We start from the raw sequence: 17,129 nt of genomic DNA, 5'->3' as shown, positions 1-17,129 counted from the left end.
AGGCATGCCAAGGCATTCAGGGCTATGCGAGATATTTGCATGCAACACCTCGCTGCCCTGCGTTGATGTTATGCAATACAACAAGAAGAAAAAGGGAAGATTCTCAATCTAGTCATCTTCCTCCGAAATTTAACGAAACGTGATCGCCTTTAATCCCAGAACAAGAAGAGATGATCGACCTTCTACAAACAATGATTCAGTTTACAAGTGACCACTGGGTTACACTATTGATTGGATTTCTGATTTTCCTGTCTTATCGGTATGTAACACGTCTTTATTGCCTTCATTACGTTAGACCCATTAGACGCTCAGTCAAGTTGCATATTATTCGCTGATCCAATACTTTTCTTTTGGATATTGGGACTCGTAAATAAGATTTTGGCAAAATCGAAGGTTCAGACTCCAATTATTTAAATGCACGCAACGTAATTTCTCACTTTGAAACCAGTGGAATTAAGACCAATGAACACCGGTCTCCAAGTTAGAGTTCTGACGTGAACGCAAAGGACCTTTGAAAATTTATTCACTGTGTTGTGAGCGAGACATTATGGATATCAGAGTATAAACCCTTGCCACTAAAATGCGCGTGGAATAAAATCTTATACGCCTCGTGTTTGCGGCCACGTTTGGATTAACGCGGCTATGCAAATTATCCGAGGGCAAAGGGTGCCTCCGAGTTCGTGACAAGAGCGGAAGTCACGCACGCACTATTTTCAAAATAAGGTAGGTCCCCGTTCAACAACGTCAGAAATCTGACAACTTAATTTTAAAAGGAAAAGAGCGCTCTGAGTTCATTTTCACGAGATGATATTCTACTTTGTAGTTTCCGATTTAAAATGAAATTACAATACAAATTTTTAACCACTGAGCTCTTCGCCACAATTGGGACAGCTGATGGTTCTAGGTGATTACTCGGGAATATCTTATTTTGTTAAGGTTCTGCGTTGTACCTTTCACTGTGTTCAAGAAACTTGGAATCAAAGGACCTACACCTCTTCCATTTTTTGGGAACTCCATACAGAACCAATTTAATGTAAGTTGGTTGACTTAATCCCAATTTTTTTGTTTACCGTAGTAATGAATCGAGCAAAGAAAGACATAGAGGCCAGTCGAGAAAATTCCAAAAGAGGGAGGCGAAGGGATATCGCGCTAAAAATTAACTCATAATCAAGCAAAGCATTACTAGACATTCTCCTCAAAATGATGATTGATAATAAGAAATGAAAGTACCTGCTTTAAAGAAAAAGCTGGATGGCGCAATTGCAGTTTCATGTCCTGAACACAACGAGGGCGGGTGAAAAATTATTGCGATCAAAAATTACAATCAAATAAAGCATTACATTTCTCTTCCTCCTGTATACTGATCGGTACTAGAAAGTACCTGGTTCCAAGTAATACCTTCTTTGGCCGATACCCAATCCGATATAGGTGAGGTTTGAATTTTATAACATTCCCATTCATTTTTAAAAGTGTAAACTTTTCTTTTTGCAGCCAAGCATTGTCCCGCAATGTCAGATATCATGGTGTAAAAGATATGGGAGGGTGTTTGGGTATGTATACTTGAGCGTCCATTCAAAATCACACCACAGTTATTATAATCAAACAGAACGTCATGGCCATAGCTTCTGTCATTTACACGAGAAAACGTGACATATATAAGTCGAGAAAAGGCTATCGTGACTTGTTGAATGGCTTTCTATTCAGAGAACAGCATGCTAAAAATTGTACAATCATTCTAAAACATATCGAGAAACCTGTTTAAACTACCGAATTAACACGCAATTGAGTTAGCTAATATTTACACATTTACAATTTACAATTACTCAGTTCTGATTGGTTAAGATAAATGCAGTTTTCAGGGGATTTAATGCAGAAGAAGATTAATTCGGTGCAAAGAAGTAACAAGCCAGACTGAACGATTCCTTGAACTGTTAATCGGACTTTGAACTTTATTGCGCCTTAATTAAAGCTGTGAAAATATCATCGTATATAATTGTTTTGATCGTACGCGGTTGTTTTGACCGAACGCACAATCTCACTTGCAGGGGTTGAATAAATTTTTTCTGCACTTGATGCGCGCGCTTTGCTTCTGCATAGTTATGATAAGCTATCTCGTATTTTTTCATGTATATTACTAATACGTAAGAACATGATTTTTCTCGTGCTCATTTATTTCTGATTGTACTCAAATCATGTGATTACCCATACTAACAGTTCCCTTTTTTAACTTTTTTAGCATATATATATTTCGTCAGCCTTTTCTGGTGGTGGCCGATCCAGATATGGTAAAAGACATCCTCGTGAAAGAATTCCCCAAATTTCATGATCGGAAGGTAAATCTAAAAAAAATTGTAAAAGCCTTTGTTCTTCACGAACCATTAATCAACAATTCTATACTGCTATTAGACTGATAAAGGAGGGGCCTCACCCAAATAATAAAACAAGGCCATATGTAAGTAACTCTTACCCTCGGCCCTGTCTCAACAGTAATGATAAATGATCAGGGGTGAGAAAGTCAAATTTCTCGTACAAACCTGTTGGGATCGTTTCTAACGCTACCACAGAAATTTTTACGATACTTTGTCACAGTTACTTTTTTCAATGCACCATTTATCAGAAACGTTACTCGACAATTTCTCATCGGTGCAACTTAGGTGCAAGATTATTATGACCTCAACACGAAAAATCATCAACATGTATATACAAGCACAAAATATGTCACAAAACCAATACGAACAGACTGATTTTAATTCTAACCTTATGAGTCAGTCTTATTCAGTTTTTAAAATTATGATTTCAGAAATTGGTAAACTTTCGAAAACCTTATGACAGAATGTTACAAGTTGCCAGTGGTCAGAAGTGGAAGGATATACGATCCACGCTGTCCCCGACCTTCAGTGCAGCTAAAATGAAGCAGGCAAGTTAATTTTGAATTTTAAGAAAACTATGTAGATGCATTTAAGTAAGGTAATATGGACGAAACTGTAACCAAGTGACACTCACTTGTTCCTCATTTCTGAAACCTTTCTTTCAGATGATGCCCTTTATGAACGAAGCAGTGAACACTTTTATGCAGAAAGTGGACAGAATTTCCAAGACAGGAGAAATCGTTGATTTCCATAGGTCAGAACTGCAGAGTTACATGACATAGGTGGCAAAAAAGAATTTGAATTGAACATATAATTCACTGTTAAAAATTTCCAACATTTTCAGAAGTCTGAACTCAGAGGCTCCCTAAATTAAATTGTTAAGCTACCTTTACGCCTTTGAGCAGAGATCACGTAACGTTTATGTAAAACGTCTGATAAGAATGGCGTTAGCTAAAAAAATGCACAGCAAAGAGTCTTCTGTCGAGTCAGCACAACTTGCTCCCAATATCAAAAATCTTCAAATTAATCATCCTCTGTATAGGTACAAAATAGCTATCTGTAAATAATTTAAAATCTATGCTTTGTTCTAATTTTTAAGGTGGTTTCAGAGTCTCACCATGGAGATAATATTTTCGACAGCATTTGGACTCAAAGTTGAGACACAAACTGTTGAAAATGATCCAGTCACCGAGCTTGCAAAGAAAGCCATGGCTCCACACCCTTTGCTCGGATTAGTGTGTGAGGATTTTATTTACTTCAGTTGCCTCTTTTTGTTTCAGTTATGAACATGTCAACGTTCTTCTAAGAAAATATAGCATTATATTGAAGGAAGAAATTTGCTTGTTAAGGTTTACATAGTTACTTACCAAAAAACATAAATCAACCATGAGACATTTGTACGTACGTGGTTATTCTGACCACTCTGATACTCTAACACTTCTATATTATCTTTTCAGTCCTCCTGCCATTTGGAGAATACATTATAAATAATTTACCGGACCCTTTTGATTGTGAGAAGATTTTGTCGTTATCAGCTGATATTATCGCTCAAAGGAGAGATGAAAAGGGCGAGAAAAGCGCGGCTGTAAGTAAAGGAGTCAGATAGTTTTAAATTGGTGGCATAAAAGTATTAGCAAGTCAGTCAAAAAGCTTGGATAACTATCACAACTGGCAAACAAGCCTTTACATGAATGTGAAACAGCCTATCGTTTTCTCGGGTACTTATTCACAATCTGTTTGTCTGTATCGTGGAATTAGACCGGGAAGAATTTGAAGGAAACCGTCTACAGAACTTTTCCCCTTTTCATTCCAAAAAAAGCAGAACAAGTGCGCGTACTATGTTTATAAGAAATCCATTCTTATTTCTGTTTTAATGAGAAATCGTGAACATGAAATGAAATTATGTACCACGTTTCAGTAGATCTGTGTATTTCTGTGAATTCGGGACAAAACAAATAAGAAATATTACCTTTGCACAATAGTGCAAGAGTGTCATTCCGATGAAAAGTTCATTTGATTCTTTTCAGCGAAAAGATCTTCTTCAATTGATGTTAGATGCAAAAGGCGAAACAGGAGGAGGAAAGATTGATTACGTTGATATTGAAGCACAGTGTCTTACTTTCCTTCTCGCTGGTTCCGATACTTCCAGTACTACTCTGGGTTTTGTTTGCTATGAACTCGCCCTTCACACAAATGTGCAAGACAAGCTGAGAGACGAAATCGACTGTATGTGGCCCAGAGACGAGGTTGGTAAATATCATTGGAACATCAATATGACAGACTTATTCAATAACTCTTCAAACACTTCGAAATTCACACTGAATGCCTAAAGTAACTTCTCGTTGGACACGTCAAGCACAAATATCTGCAGTGGACCAGGTTCTTGTACGCAACAAAACTTAATCCTAACATTTGGCCATCCCATTTGTCTTCCCAACGCTGAATGTTTTAGTTGGCCTTTTTCAAAAAAGAATTTAAAAAAAGATTTAAAACTCGCTGTCTTTGAATGACGATATTTCAGACCTGCTAGACCTAAACGTTTGACGAAAACCTCTCCCTTTTCATCATGGATAAAGTAGTTTTTCCCTTGAATGGAATACAGCCACAAAATACACAAAGGAGACTTGTGCCATATCCCATAATAATTTCAGACACGCAGAACATTGTCATCGGGGTTGACGATATTTTAATCAGTAAACCAAAAGCACGTTAGCGCGCCATCCGAGAAGAGTTCACTAATTTTAAATTTCTAAATGCAGGAGTCACCATCATATGACACCATTCATAAGATGGAATATCTTGATATGGTTATTAACGAAACAATTAGAATGCATCCTCCAGGATTTGCGTAAGTAATTAAAATAGATGGTAAGAAATGCTAGTATGAGTCTGGACATCGTATTGCAAAAGGGTTAGGTTTTTGGGCCTAGTATACAGCAGGATTGTCACATGCACGTGGTCAAACCTTTACAACAGCGTGAGCAAGCCCAGAGGGTCATAAATATACAACATGCATGGAGAGATGGTGATAGGAAGGAAAATCACAAATCACGAACTCAAAGGTGCACGAGATAACAATGAGAAAGCCGTAGTAGTAAGCTATATGCCTTACTCTGGCTGCGTTCGAGAATTCGACATTTTCATAATGCGACCACATGGCACTCAAAACCAACTGATTCGAACAGCTGGCGTTGGGACATTAAAATAAAGAATTAGCATCTAGCCTCATCCCCGCCACCGCATACTTGAAAGAAGGCTTTGATTAGGATGTTTAATAATACAGAATTACTTTTTCATTTTACTTCACATTGCCTTAGACTTCACAGAGACTGCAACGAGGCTTGCACTACAAAAGGATTAGTCATTCCTAAAGGATTGCCAGTTATGATTCCATGTTATGCAATCCATCATGATCCGGAGATATGGCCGGAACCCGAAACATTCAACCCAGAAAGGTAAGCCTTTCGTAAGATGATTCGTGCATGAACTGACCGGTAGGCTAGATGACTTGTACATGAAACTGGCCTGTGAACGAGTTGACTTCTGGGCGAGACGACCTTTTGGTGAAATGACTTGTAGGTGACACTGACCTGTCACTGGCAGGTCAGTTTCGCCAACAAGTACCGAACAAGTACCCTACCGGTTACCCCTCTTTGCGCAAGCCCAAACCTACTCTCAAACCGTAATCCAATTTGCTAATAGTAATAATAATAATAATGATTTATTCTTGTCAGGTTCACAGAGGCGGAGAAAGCAAAGCGTCACCCCTATGCATTTCTACCCTTTGGGTTTGGTCCTCATAACTGTGTTGGAATGCGATTTGCTTTGCTGGAAATAAAACTGACCCTTGTTAGATTACTGAAGAAGTACAAGCTAGAGCGTACCGAGAAAACAGCTGTGAGTGAAAATCTTCTTTTCCTTTTTTCAGTTGTCTTCATCTGAGGGTCTTCTGATGCATTTCTTCGAGTATTGTCAGAATGATCAGCTTTCTACCAATATACTCTTATCCATCATTTCACCACTGTGTTTTGCTTGGATTTAACCTGTATCCACGTGTTTATATGCACGAAAAAAGCTTAAACTCTACCTTTTTGAGCGTTTTGTCTAGGAGCAGCGCAAATGTGCTCGACTAAAAACAAGCATCAAATGTTTTGGAAACAGGGTGAACTGATAGTGATCGACTAAGTAGAGCTGAAACGTAGCACAACGTCTATGAAATATTAATTACTTGATTGGTTTCTATTGTGAACTGGGCATCAACTGATACTGTAGCTGAACAATGTTCACTGATATATTTTAGCAAAAAGAGATGCGTGAATCAAAATCGATTCAGCTCTTCAATCTCCTATGAGTTGTACATCTTTGTACTTGTCAACGAAATTTCCAATGACTTTGATTTTGCAGGTTCCAATAAAGTTTGAAGTCATGTTTACTCTGATCTGCGCTCCTGACACAATCATGTTGAAGGTTTCACCAAGGGATTAAACACAATTATATTATTGTCTTCTTCAACTTTGTAAAACGGTGAAAACGTTGTCTGGCTTTTAGATATGAGTCATTTACCTGTGTAACAACCAATCTAAAGTATTATAAGAAGTTGCTAGTAGTGTACTATTAGTGAACTTTATGAAAAACATTTATTACAAATGAGACAAGTACATATTAAATCTACCCTATGCCCCCAAGGAAAAAAGGTGTATACTAAAACAATGTACTAAGATCACAAATAAATCTAGTTGAACTCCACATTAAATGTTTAAATACTACGACAGCTATTTGAAAAAATATATATATTGTTATGGTTGATCCCCTTTCAATAACACTCTAGTAAAAGTACCCATAGCTCGGATGTCTATCCAGTTGACCAAAGATGATCAGATAAAGTGTATACCGTCATAGAGTGGCGTATTCTGATTGCGATCACTTCTCTTCATCGATTAACTTGTACTTAAATAAAAGCTCTTAGAATCCTCATCTGCCATTGAGTCTGTCGGGTCTCTTTCTTATCAATGGTTGGAAAATTGGCTCTAGCTACTAATCACATTTTATTCGCGATGAAATGAGCTTGCTTCATGTTTCAGGTGGAATGTCTTAGACCGTGTTACAAAAAGTTTGCTTGATATCATGAATAATTTAATAATACTACTAACTGAATAAAGCTGTCAAAGCTAACGCTATCAATTGGTGCGGGGTGCAGTTGCGTTCTGATATGAGAACGGACTTAGTACATCTTTTCTTACATCATACATCTACCACAAAGCTAGAAAGAAAACAGTGAGTGGAATATTGTTAACGAGTCAGTTAACCGGGTCAGGTGCGTCAGTTGTGACGAAAGATCGTGACATTGTTACCTTGTGTTACATCAGCTTTACTACCAATTGAGGAATTTGCATATACACTTATCATATGCAAACTATGTTGTCATTGTTGCATTTTGCCAAGTTAGTTGCAGGTTAAAGTGAGACCCTTGATACCAGAATCACCTCAGGGATGTTGCCTACCACTAAACATCTTTGGTAAAAAGTTATATTGGCACTGCCGTCGCTTTTTCTACCAGAAGAACGAGATTCTTGGACTCTGCAACCAAATTAGATTTATTCAGTTTCCAAAACGAGTAGAGATGACAAACCTTCTCCAAGAAACAGTACAGTATGCATACGATCACTGGATTACATTGTTGGTTGGACTTTTAATCCTTCTGTTTTATCGGTTAGTAGTTAAGAGTCAATTAAGGGTGTTGAGAATCAATGTTTTGGCTGTATTAAGAGTGTTTGTCGCTCGAGATATGCGCAACTTACTTTTACTTTAATAACTGATTTGATTTTAAACTTTCGAAGCATTTTTCGCGGCTCCAATCAAGCGGTGAATAGAAGCCTTACATGAAATCAAGGTGGTGTATGAGCTTCTACGATATGGACAGAAAGTTGAATGACGCCATTGTTTTTAGAGATTGAACGTATGTAAATAATCCCTTGTTAGACAATAAAAAGTCACGCAACATTGGAAAAATAACTTTCGAGTTCTTTACAAAAGTAACTTCCCGGATGACACTGAAACGGAAATGTGCGTTTTTCATGTTACAAGTCTTGGCAACATTGGGTTAAAAGGATACATCAGCATTTCAAAAATTTATCTCGTTTTGGTGACCACTAAGTTAGTTATCAGTCGTAGGAATTCAGAGTTAAATTAAAAGCCATTTTTAATGGCCAAACTTTTATGGCTACAATTTTGATATCTAAGTTACTGTTATCTTACCTTTCCAAGATACTGTGTTGCACCGTTTACTGTTTTCAAGAAACTCGGAATCAGAGGACCAACACCTCTTCCGTTTTTTGGCAACGCCATACAGAACTCCTTTAATGTAAGTTGGTTGGCTTAATTTTTTTTTTCATCAGGGCCTAGTTGTTCAAACTGGCAGGTAACGCTATCCGACTGGTAAAATCCCTACCTAGCGGATAAGTGTTCACAAAACGTACTGCGTTATCCACAGGATTGAGCTTTTATCCAGTGGAAAGCGTTATCCATGCACCCTTCGAAGAACTGGGGCCAAAATGATCGGATGGACGGGCAATGTTAACTTTACCTTAACGTGAAGAAGTAATTTATCATTAATAAAATCAAAAGTAGTCTTGTGGAAGGCGCAAAATGGCTTGCCTGACTGCAAACTCCAAACAATAACACGGTGGCATGTACTCAAGTTGAAAGAACAGGAAATCGAACAACGGAGCGGAAACTTGCACTTTCTTGACCAAGAAGAGAGTGTTGTACGAATGGGGGGGAACCTCTCTTGCAATTGTTGGATGCGGGCACATCTTTAGCGATTGGTAGAACCGTTTATTAATGACATAGAACCCTGCTGGCCTGTTGAGGCATCACTCCTAATAACCATTGACAAATTTCAACTCAAAGCTGACTTAGCCAGCTTGTATCTTGAGGCTGTTTTATCTTAACTATGCCCATCATCAAGCCATCGCAAGTCCATGAGGGGGTTGAATTATGACCTCAAATTCTCCCGTAACGGTGTACTGACTTACTTTTTTTGCAGCCAAATGTCATCCCCAAGTGTCAAATGGAATGGTACAATAAATATGGAAAGATATTTGGGTATGTATTTTAATATTATTGTTGAAAAAAGTAAAATAAACGAATCACCAATTGGCATCTGCTGATGACGATGATCTGATGATGGTGAAAGAAAGTTCAATCTGGTTGCTGGCGGTAGAAACTACAATAGTTCCTAAACCAAAACGGCCGGTAGGGCTCCCCTATGCACCCTGCATTAAGTACAGTCCCCATAAGTTATTTCAAAATATATTTTCTTCTTTGTTTTCTTTTGTTTCTTAGACTCACCCTCTTTCAGAATAGAATATAAATAAGAAAAATTCTGAGACACCTTTGGTTTTGGCTTGCGAAATGTTCCAACATTAAATCATATTTTTCATATCGTATCATCTTTTTTCAGAGTTTATATCTTTCGTCAGCCATTCATGGTGGTTGCTGATCTAGATATGATAAAAGAGATCCTTGTCAAAGAATTCCCGAAATTTCACGATCGAAAGGTAATAATGATATTTTTCCAATTTCCTCACTTATAGATCAAACCCTTTTTGCTACGCGACACATTAGTAAAGGTTAGGTTGGTTTAGTTATTTTTCGGCACGAATGAACATAACTAGATATTCTGAATTTTTTCATCTCTCTATTATCTTAGCTAGAAAAGCAATTAATATTGTATTGCAAGGGAAAAGGCAACATTGATGAAAGCTGTAATTTGAAGCAAATGATCATCATCGTTAAGAGTGTGACAAAGCTTTAGCGCCTTACATAATCTAACTCATATACAATATATTCTTTAACTAAACGCTAATGAAAGCCTAAAATGTACTGAATTCAAGATAGAAATGACATTCTCCTGTAACATACAATTTCAGAAATTGATGAAGGACCTTAAGAAGCCATATGACAGAATGTTAACAATTGTAAGTGGTCAGAAGTGGAAGGATATACGGTCTACTTTGTCTCCAACTTTCAGTGCAGCTAAGATGAAGCAGGCAAGTTTCGTTTTTATTTTTAAATTTGTATTAATAGGCAATACGGGGCAGATCATTTATTTTTTCCTTCCCTCTGCTAATAAAAATTAAGTTGTTTTTGAAAGCGATGGTAGTTGTCACGAAAATTTGATTTGATTTTGGTATACGTACCTTTCTTGCAGATGATGCCCTTTATGAACGAAGCGATTAGCATTTTAATGCAGAAAGTGGACAGAATTTCCAAGACAGGGGAGACCATTGATTTTCATAGGTCATTATAGTATACTCAATTTAAAATGATTAATGTAGAAGGAAAAACCGAAGTGAACAAACCTTAATCATCATGTGATGTGACGATTCAGTTCAAATGAGTTCAAAAATAAATCGCGAAGGTTAGTGCATGAATATGGCAACTACTTCTAATTTGTTTAAGTAACTTTTCTGGGTTCACGGTTTGAACAGAGAACATAAAATATCTATGAAAACTAATAATAGTCTCAAGACTTGAGTAATACTTGAAGAGAAAGACCCTTTAGATTCTCCTAATTGACAAATTATATTTACAAAATGAGTACCTGTAGAATTCGTTATTTATCTCAAACTTTTTTCCCCTACATTCAGGTGGCTCCAAAGTCTTACTATGGAAGTGATTTTGTCAACAGCATTTGGAGTCAAAGCAGAAACACAAACTGTTGAAAATGATCCAATCACTGAGTTAGCAAAGAAGGCCATGGCTCCACACCCTTTGGTTGGATTACTGTGTTAGGATCTTTTTTCCTTACTTTTTTGTTAGTTCGTTTAGAAACTATCAAGAAGCTCTCTGCTTATCAATATCGGCCACAGAAAAAAAGTTAAATTATAGTCTTTTGGAACACACCATCACACACCCGTTGTATAATGGTACCTATTGGCCAAACAGCAGAAAGCCATAGGATTTATTTTCCCCTATATGTGCCACTTTTTCATGTGCTTACGACTTCTTTACTTTAATCACACATTTGCAGTCCTGTTACCATTTGGAGAACACATACTGAATAACCTCCAGGATCCGTTTGATTTCGAAAAAATTCTTGCCATATCAGCCGATATCATCGCTGAAAGGACTGCCGCAAAGGACAGTAATGATGTACCCGTGAGTAGCTATCATTATGACAAAGAGCAGCACTCAGTATAAAATGATAAGTGGCGAATCTATAGTTCCTATCCTTCCTTAAACTGTCGGGGAGAATGCATAAAACAGAATGCGTTATGCGTAATTGCTCAACATAAACGCAAATAAAACGATTTCTCTGGTTTTCAATTATCGTGGCTCGTATCCATCAATGGTGAAGTTATGTCAGCCACCAAGTTGCAGAAGCACTCTTATCCCATTTGCCACGTTTTTATACGAACATGTCACGATAAATTAGATGCCGGTATACTTTTGCGAAAACTAATGACCAAGAAACCATTTCTTCCTTCCACACTGATATCCATGCTTCCTTTGCTTTTAGCGGAAAGACTTACTGCAACTGATGCTGGATGCAAAGGATGAAACAGGAGGAGAAAAAATTGATTATGATGATATTAAGGCACAATGTCTAACTTTCCTTCTCGCTGGATATGACACATCCAGTACAACTCTCGCTTTCATCTGCTATGAACTCGTTCTTCACACGGACGTGCAAGATAAACTGAGGGCCGAGATTGACCGTATGTGGCCTGGAGATGAGGTAAGTACTCAGAATGTGTAAAATTTCTGTCAATAAACCAAACATTTGTTTAACGTAATAGTAGGAATCGAATGATTTGATTTTTGAGTTCTTGTAAATGAATTATGTTTTCGTAGGAATCTCCATCTTATGACTCGCTCCATAACATGCAATACCTTGACATGGTTATTAATGAAGCAATTAGGATGTACCCGCCAGGATTCGTGTGAGTAAATGAAATAGTGGATACGAAATTTTGGAATTACTTTGGTTTAAATCAATACAAATCATTTCCCCTTTTAGGGTACGTTTACTTCTAGAATGTAACCTGCATATGGTAAAAGTTTGACCAAATGGATGTGTAAAGCAAACCATCCAGGTTAAAAAGGAAAAACAAGGGGCTTAAAAAGACTATTACATGATGCGAGTATACCACTCAACTAGTTGTTTGAAAGGTCGATGGCTGCACTCTCTTGTATTCTGCGCCCGTGATTTGGCCTCTATCAAAAAGGCTTTCTGGGGATTAACAGGGTAATTTAGTGTTATCAGCTGAGATGAAAACGTAAATTGGCCACCGTAAAGAGTTTAAAGGCTGACGTTTCGAGCGTTAGCCCTTCGTCTAGCCCTTCCTATCGTTCTAACGAAGGGCTAACGCTCGAAACGTCAGCCTTTAAACTCTTTACGGTGGCCAATTTCAAATCAGTTGATAACACTAAATTACCCTGTTATACTCTCCCACCGACGCAGCACCACAGTCTCTTTAGAAAACTCAGGTGTAACTTTAGGTTATTTTTCTTCATTGCGTCAGCCTTCAGAGAGATTGCATGGAGGCCTGCACTATAAAAGGGCTGCACATTCCTAAAGGATTGCCTGTTACGATTCCGTGTTATGCAATTCACCATGATCCGGAGATATGGCCGGAGCCAGAAAAGTTTGACCCAGAAAGGTGAGCGTAATCTAAGATGATATTCAAGCTCAACATTTTAGCAAGAGAGCTTTTGTTTATGGCATGTTTAAATGAAAATAATTGATAAATATTTTTTTTGTAAATTATTCTTCTGCCAAGGCCAGCTTCTGTCAAAGCTACAATAGCTTAAACCAAGAGTACTGGGATCTTTCCCTTGATGGAATTTTGATCATTCACAGATGGATCCCAGTATTCTGTCAAGTTTCCTGTTAGTTCACCATGCAATACTACCCATATTCCTGATTAATAAGAAATTTTAGGTGTCTCGCCTAGAACTCAAACCAGTGACCTGGGTGTAGGCCTCTGCTCACAATTTTTGAGCCGGCGTCAAGCACGCTGGTTATTATAGGTAACCTCGTCTCAAGCATGATGATACTTCCATTACGACAGGTTCTCAGAGGCAGAGAAAGCAAAGCGTCATCCCTATGCATTCATGGCGTTTGGATTCGGTCCACACAATTGTGTTGGAATGCGATTTGCTTTGCTTGAAATTAAGCTGACCCTGGTGAGATTACTAAAGAAGTATAAGCTGGAAAAGACTGAGAGGACAGCGGTAAATATACATCTTCTTTCTTTCGTCCTGTTCAGCTGTCCCTACCTAAGGTCTCATTTGTAATGTTGTTTTGTTGGTTTTCGCGGTTTAAATTTGTTTCTATGTATGTTCATACGTATATAGCCACTGACTGATAATTCAACGTCTGCTAAGAGTTTATATACACGCGTAAGGAGGGAGGCTACCGTAGCTTCTTAAATATCGTAGATCTATCCATAATGTTAGAAAAAAATTTCCCGTTATTCGAGGAATCGCCTTGACTACTTTATTTTGACACTAGTACAATGTTCTTCAGTTTCGCAATATGTCGATTTACCCGTTTAAAACAAAATTTTCATAGCACGATGCAGTTACAAGAAATAAAAACGACATGTAACAGGCACCTAGAAGAGTACACAAGATGTCATGTGTGAGACAACAGAGTCAGTTATTCTAAATCTGGTCATGTATCGTTGTAATTGAGTCTTGGGAATTTAGTTAGCTTTCGTCTTTTGCAGGTTCCAATGAAGTTTGAAGTTATGTTTGTTCTCACCTGCGCTCCTGAGACGGTTATGTTGAAGATTTCACCGAGGGATTAAAATACGATCATATTGTATCTCGTTTAGCTTGTAAACCGATGACGACGTACTTCGCTAAAACATCTTATAGCACTCCTTTGTCAACCTCGGTTACGGTTTCGCCAAATGTTTTTTCACTTTTCTCAGATTGAATATTGTTTGAAAACGTCTATCTGAACGCGAGAACCGGCCAGGATTATTAGGTTAGAAGACTCAAACTAAATATATCCATTTAATAATGATTAGTATGCACAATTGTAATGCACTTTTAGTACCTGAGGCTTACGAAACGTTTCGAACAAATATCAGTGACGCTTAATACTGTGACGTAAGCAAACTTGGGCAAACTAAGACGTCAGCAAAAGTGGAATTAACAAAAATAAAGCACCAAAGTCACGTTACCTCAAAATACTGTGCCTTCAACGAAGAGCTTCACGATATTTTCAACACTGCTAAAAATACTGACAGAAAGGCGTACAAAAATAACCATTATGTAGGATTCTAAATGTTTCAATCGTTTTCCGGAAGATGTCTACACGGATGCAGTTACACCAATCTTTAATGAAGAAGCTCACTCTTTCCATTTTGCATCATATATATTAGCATCAGAGCTGAGGGAAAAACTCAGATTTTCTTCCTTCGATTGAAAAAAATGTACGTACAACACTACCATTGGGATAAAGGAGTTCTGAAATATACCTCAAGCGGCGCGAAATTAAGCGTGCCTGTTGGCACGAAGAGAAGCGCGTAGGAGATTATGTAACAAGAAGTTACATAATCTACAAGCTTTTCTTGCTTTGTCATTTATAACAATCAGTACCTCCAGTGATTTTCTTTTCTAACTAGAAGCTCATGACTCTCCATGAAACGGCTGAGTATGAAAATAAGACCTTGGAGCAGTACACGAAAACCTTGCGAAAGACCATGTAAAGGAAATGTTTTAAAGATCAGGAATGTGTCTGCCGTTCCTGATCACTGGTTCGTTCACGGAGACGAAGTCAATATTGAAGCTCTCAAGCTTATATTATATCTTTTGTAGTTATTTACAACTGATCTCAGTGCCTTGTGTAGGAGGGAAATTTTGAAATAAGAAAGGGAAGTTGCATAAGCGACACGTTTTCTATCGCTTTCTCCATTAAAAAGTATCTCCACAATTATTTTTTCTTCAAGGTGAAAGTCGTTAAAATTTTGACTTCTGACTATGAAAAGCCTAAGATACTTTTTCAAGCATATCTGAAAAGATACAGATTTTTTTAAGATTAAACGCTGTTTAGAGTGATCAAAAGGCATATAGCGCTAGCCAGAAAAGGATCTGAACTTGGCTGTCAGATCTCTTTAAAAGCATCTATTAAAGCTTGTTTTTTATGCAGTTTGAAAAGGGAATCCAAAATATAGGCGATAAAACTACCTGCACTACAACGATACGAGATTTAAAATTTTAAGAATTCTTTGTTAATCGTGTTTTGAAAAAACAGGCACAATATTCTACGATTGGTTTAGCTCTTGAATTATGTATTTCACTTGTCAAAAAAGTCAACTAACTTGTATCATGATGAAACTGCAGGTTATTTGTAGTTGACTTCAGTGAAGTGCCTGTTGAGGTTATATAATCAAAAGAAGTTACATAATCTGAATCCGGGCTTATTTACGAAATCGATCAACTCCCTAAGAGGTTTGTGTTTTTTCTTGGTCTAATTCTAAGAAGTTATTTCATCGAAACTATTGAACAGTTTATTATCAAGAAATTCGGGCGCACTAAAGAGTGTATGTTGCCAGGATTAAAAATTCTGAATGTGTTCAGTGTTCTTGATCACTGATTCATGAATTACGTTGGTTTTCAGGAGGCGAGGTCAATATCAAAGCTTTTATTTTGATAGGTACCGTAACAAAAAAAAACCATCTTCTAGCACAAGTTTGTAAAGCTTGATTCAACCCGTAAACACGCATCTTCGACAGGTGTATTGACCACTCTTTTCCATATTTAACGGGTGGTGTAAAGATTCTATTGAGGCAACCTGTTAAACCTGGTGGTTTGCCAGTTTCCAGAGCCCCAGCCATGAGACACCTTAACTTAAGGTGATTCCTTTTGCTTTGCACGGAAAAGCAAATTATAGGAAAGCACCAAGGCTTCCCTGTCATCAATTTTTCCACACTGCACTAAAAATAGTCAACTGGTCAGTTTTTCATTTGGGGTCTCAAATTAGCACTCCAGTACTACACGCTTCGCACTTGCAAAAAAATCATTTAGCTATTGCACTTCACTTTTATCTTGATGGGTGAATCGCGCTTGTGGACTTAACCTATCCATCCCATGCACCTTATCAAACACCCATCACACAACCTAGTAAGTTTACTTGTCTGATAATCTTACCCTGGTACACACTGTATGATGTAAAGGAAAACTTATAAACTTCACTCGGTTGAGTCTGATGCAGTGGATAAAATTTGTCATGAACCAATATTCTGTTTCCCTTTATCGTTGTCAGAACTTTCTTGAATCTTAAATAATAGCCGTAAATAATAGTATAATGTAAAAGACTCTTTATTGACTATTTTGCTAGCTCGAAGCTCCCGCAACGTTTCCGGTATAAAAATGAGTCTTACATCCAGTAAAAAGGCTCTGAAGTAATCGTCGATACCCGATTTTTTATTAAGTAATTTGCAAGAGATGCACAGACTAATATAAAATGTTGCATATACATCCATGTCAGTTTTAATTGTCAGTTTAAAAAAGCTGAAACTTTTTTATCGGTGTAAACCGTAATGCATGTTTAGAAGGTTTTTCGATTTTGTCACATTGAAATAATTTCAATTTCCAGCGGTCACGTACAGCACGCGATAGATCATCGGCAGATGCTATTTTCAGCAGTTATCACGTAAAAGGAAAGCCGCAACTCAAAAGACGAGCGAAAGGGTTAAAATGGGACTTGGATACACAAAATTATATAAAAAACTGCAAGTA

The 17,129-nt window shown here is 37.5% G+C and overlaps 2 protein-coding genes and 1 long non-coding RNA gene across 5 annotated transcripts; 2 read left to right on the top strand and 1 right to left on the bottom strand.

Moving 5' to 3' along the window:
• Positions 1-9: 9 nt before the first annotated feature.
• On the top strand, positions 10-7,354 carry LOC113674841 (cytochrome P450 3A7). 3 transcript variants are annotated; one of them, XM_027191338.2, is made up of 13 exons: positions 10-259; positions 937-1,033; positions 1,492-1,550; positions 2,237-2,333; positions 2,801-2,917; positions 3,035-3,123; positions 3,469-3,608; positions 3,827-3,954; positions 4,397-4,615; positions 5,129-5,217; positions 5,687-5,824; positions 6,104-6,266; positions 6,774-7,354. In XM_027191338.2, the coding sequence occupies exons 1-13, from the start codon at positions 171-173 to the stop codon at positions 6,852-6,854; spliced, it is 1,506 nt and encodes a 501-aa protein (XP_027047139.2). In that variant the 5' UTR covers positions 10-170; the 3' UTR covers positions 6,855-7,354. The 3 variants fall into 3 exon arrangements, with proteins under 3 accessions (XP_027047139.2, XP_089053737.1, XP_089053738.1); XM_089197611.1 differs by lacking the exon at positions 6,104-6,266 and having other exon boundaries at positions 6,298-7,133; XM_089197612.1 differs by lacking the exon at positions 937-1,033 and having other exon boundaries at positions 52-259.
• Positions 7,355-7,727: 373 nt separating this feature from the next.
• On the top strand, positions 7,728-14,576 carry LOC113674838 (cytochrome P450 3A7). Its single transcript, XM_027191335.2, has 13 exons — positions 7,728-8,078; positions 8,634-8,730; positions 9,415-9,473; positions 9,832-9,928; positions 10,301-10,420; positions 10,582-10,670; positions 11,021-11,160; positions 11,404-11,531; positions 11,893-12,111; positions 12,228-12,316; positions 12,899-13,036; positions 13,448-13,610; positions 14,108-14,576. Exons 1-13 carry the CDS (start codon positions 7,990-7,992, stop codon positions 14,186-14,188), a joined length of 1,509 nt encoding a protein of 502 aa, XP_027047136.2. The 5' UTR covers positions 7,728-7,989; the 3' UTR covers positions 14,189-14,576.
• LOC149049957 (uncharacterized) lies at positions 10,792-14,289 on the bottom strand. The gene is made up of 2 exons (XR_016184027.1): positions 14,143-14,289; positions 10,792-12,137 (listed from the first exon to the last, which is right to left on the bottom strand). It is a non-coding gene; the product is annotated as an uncharacterized LOC149049957 (long non-coding RNA).
• Positions 14,577-17,129: the final 2,553 nt, after the last annotated feature.

The sequence above is a fragment of the Pocillopora damicornis genome, chromosome 2 (genome assembly GCF_964200805.1).
Source record: "Pocillopora damicornis chromosome 2, jaPocDami1.2, whole genome shotgun sequence".
Lineage (NCBI taxonomy): Eukaryota > Metazoa > Cnidaria > Anthozoa > Scleractinia > Pocilloporidae > Pocillopora > Pocillopora damicornis.
This window is presented reverse-complemented; position numbering and strand designations above follow the sequence as displayed.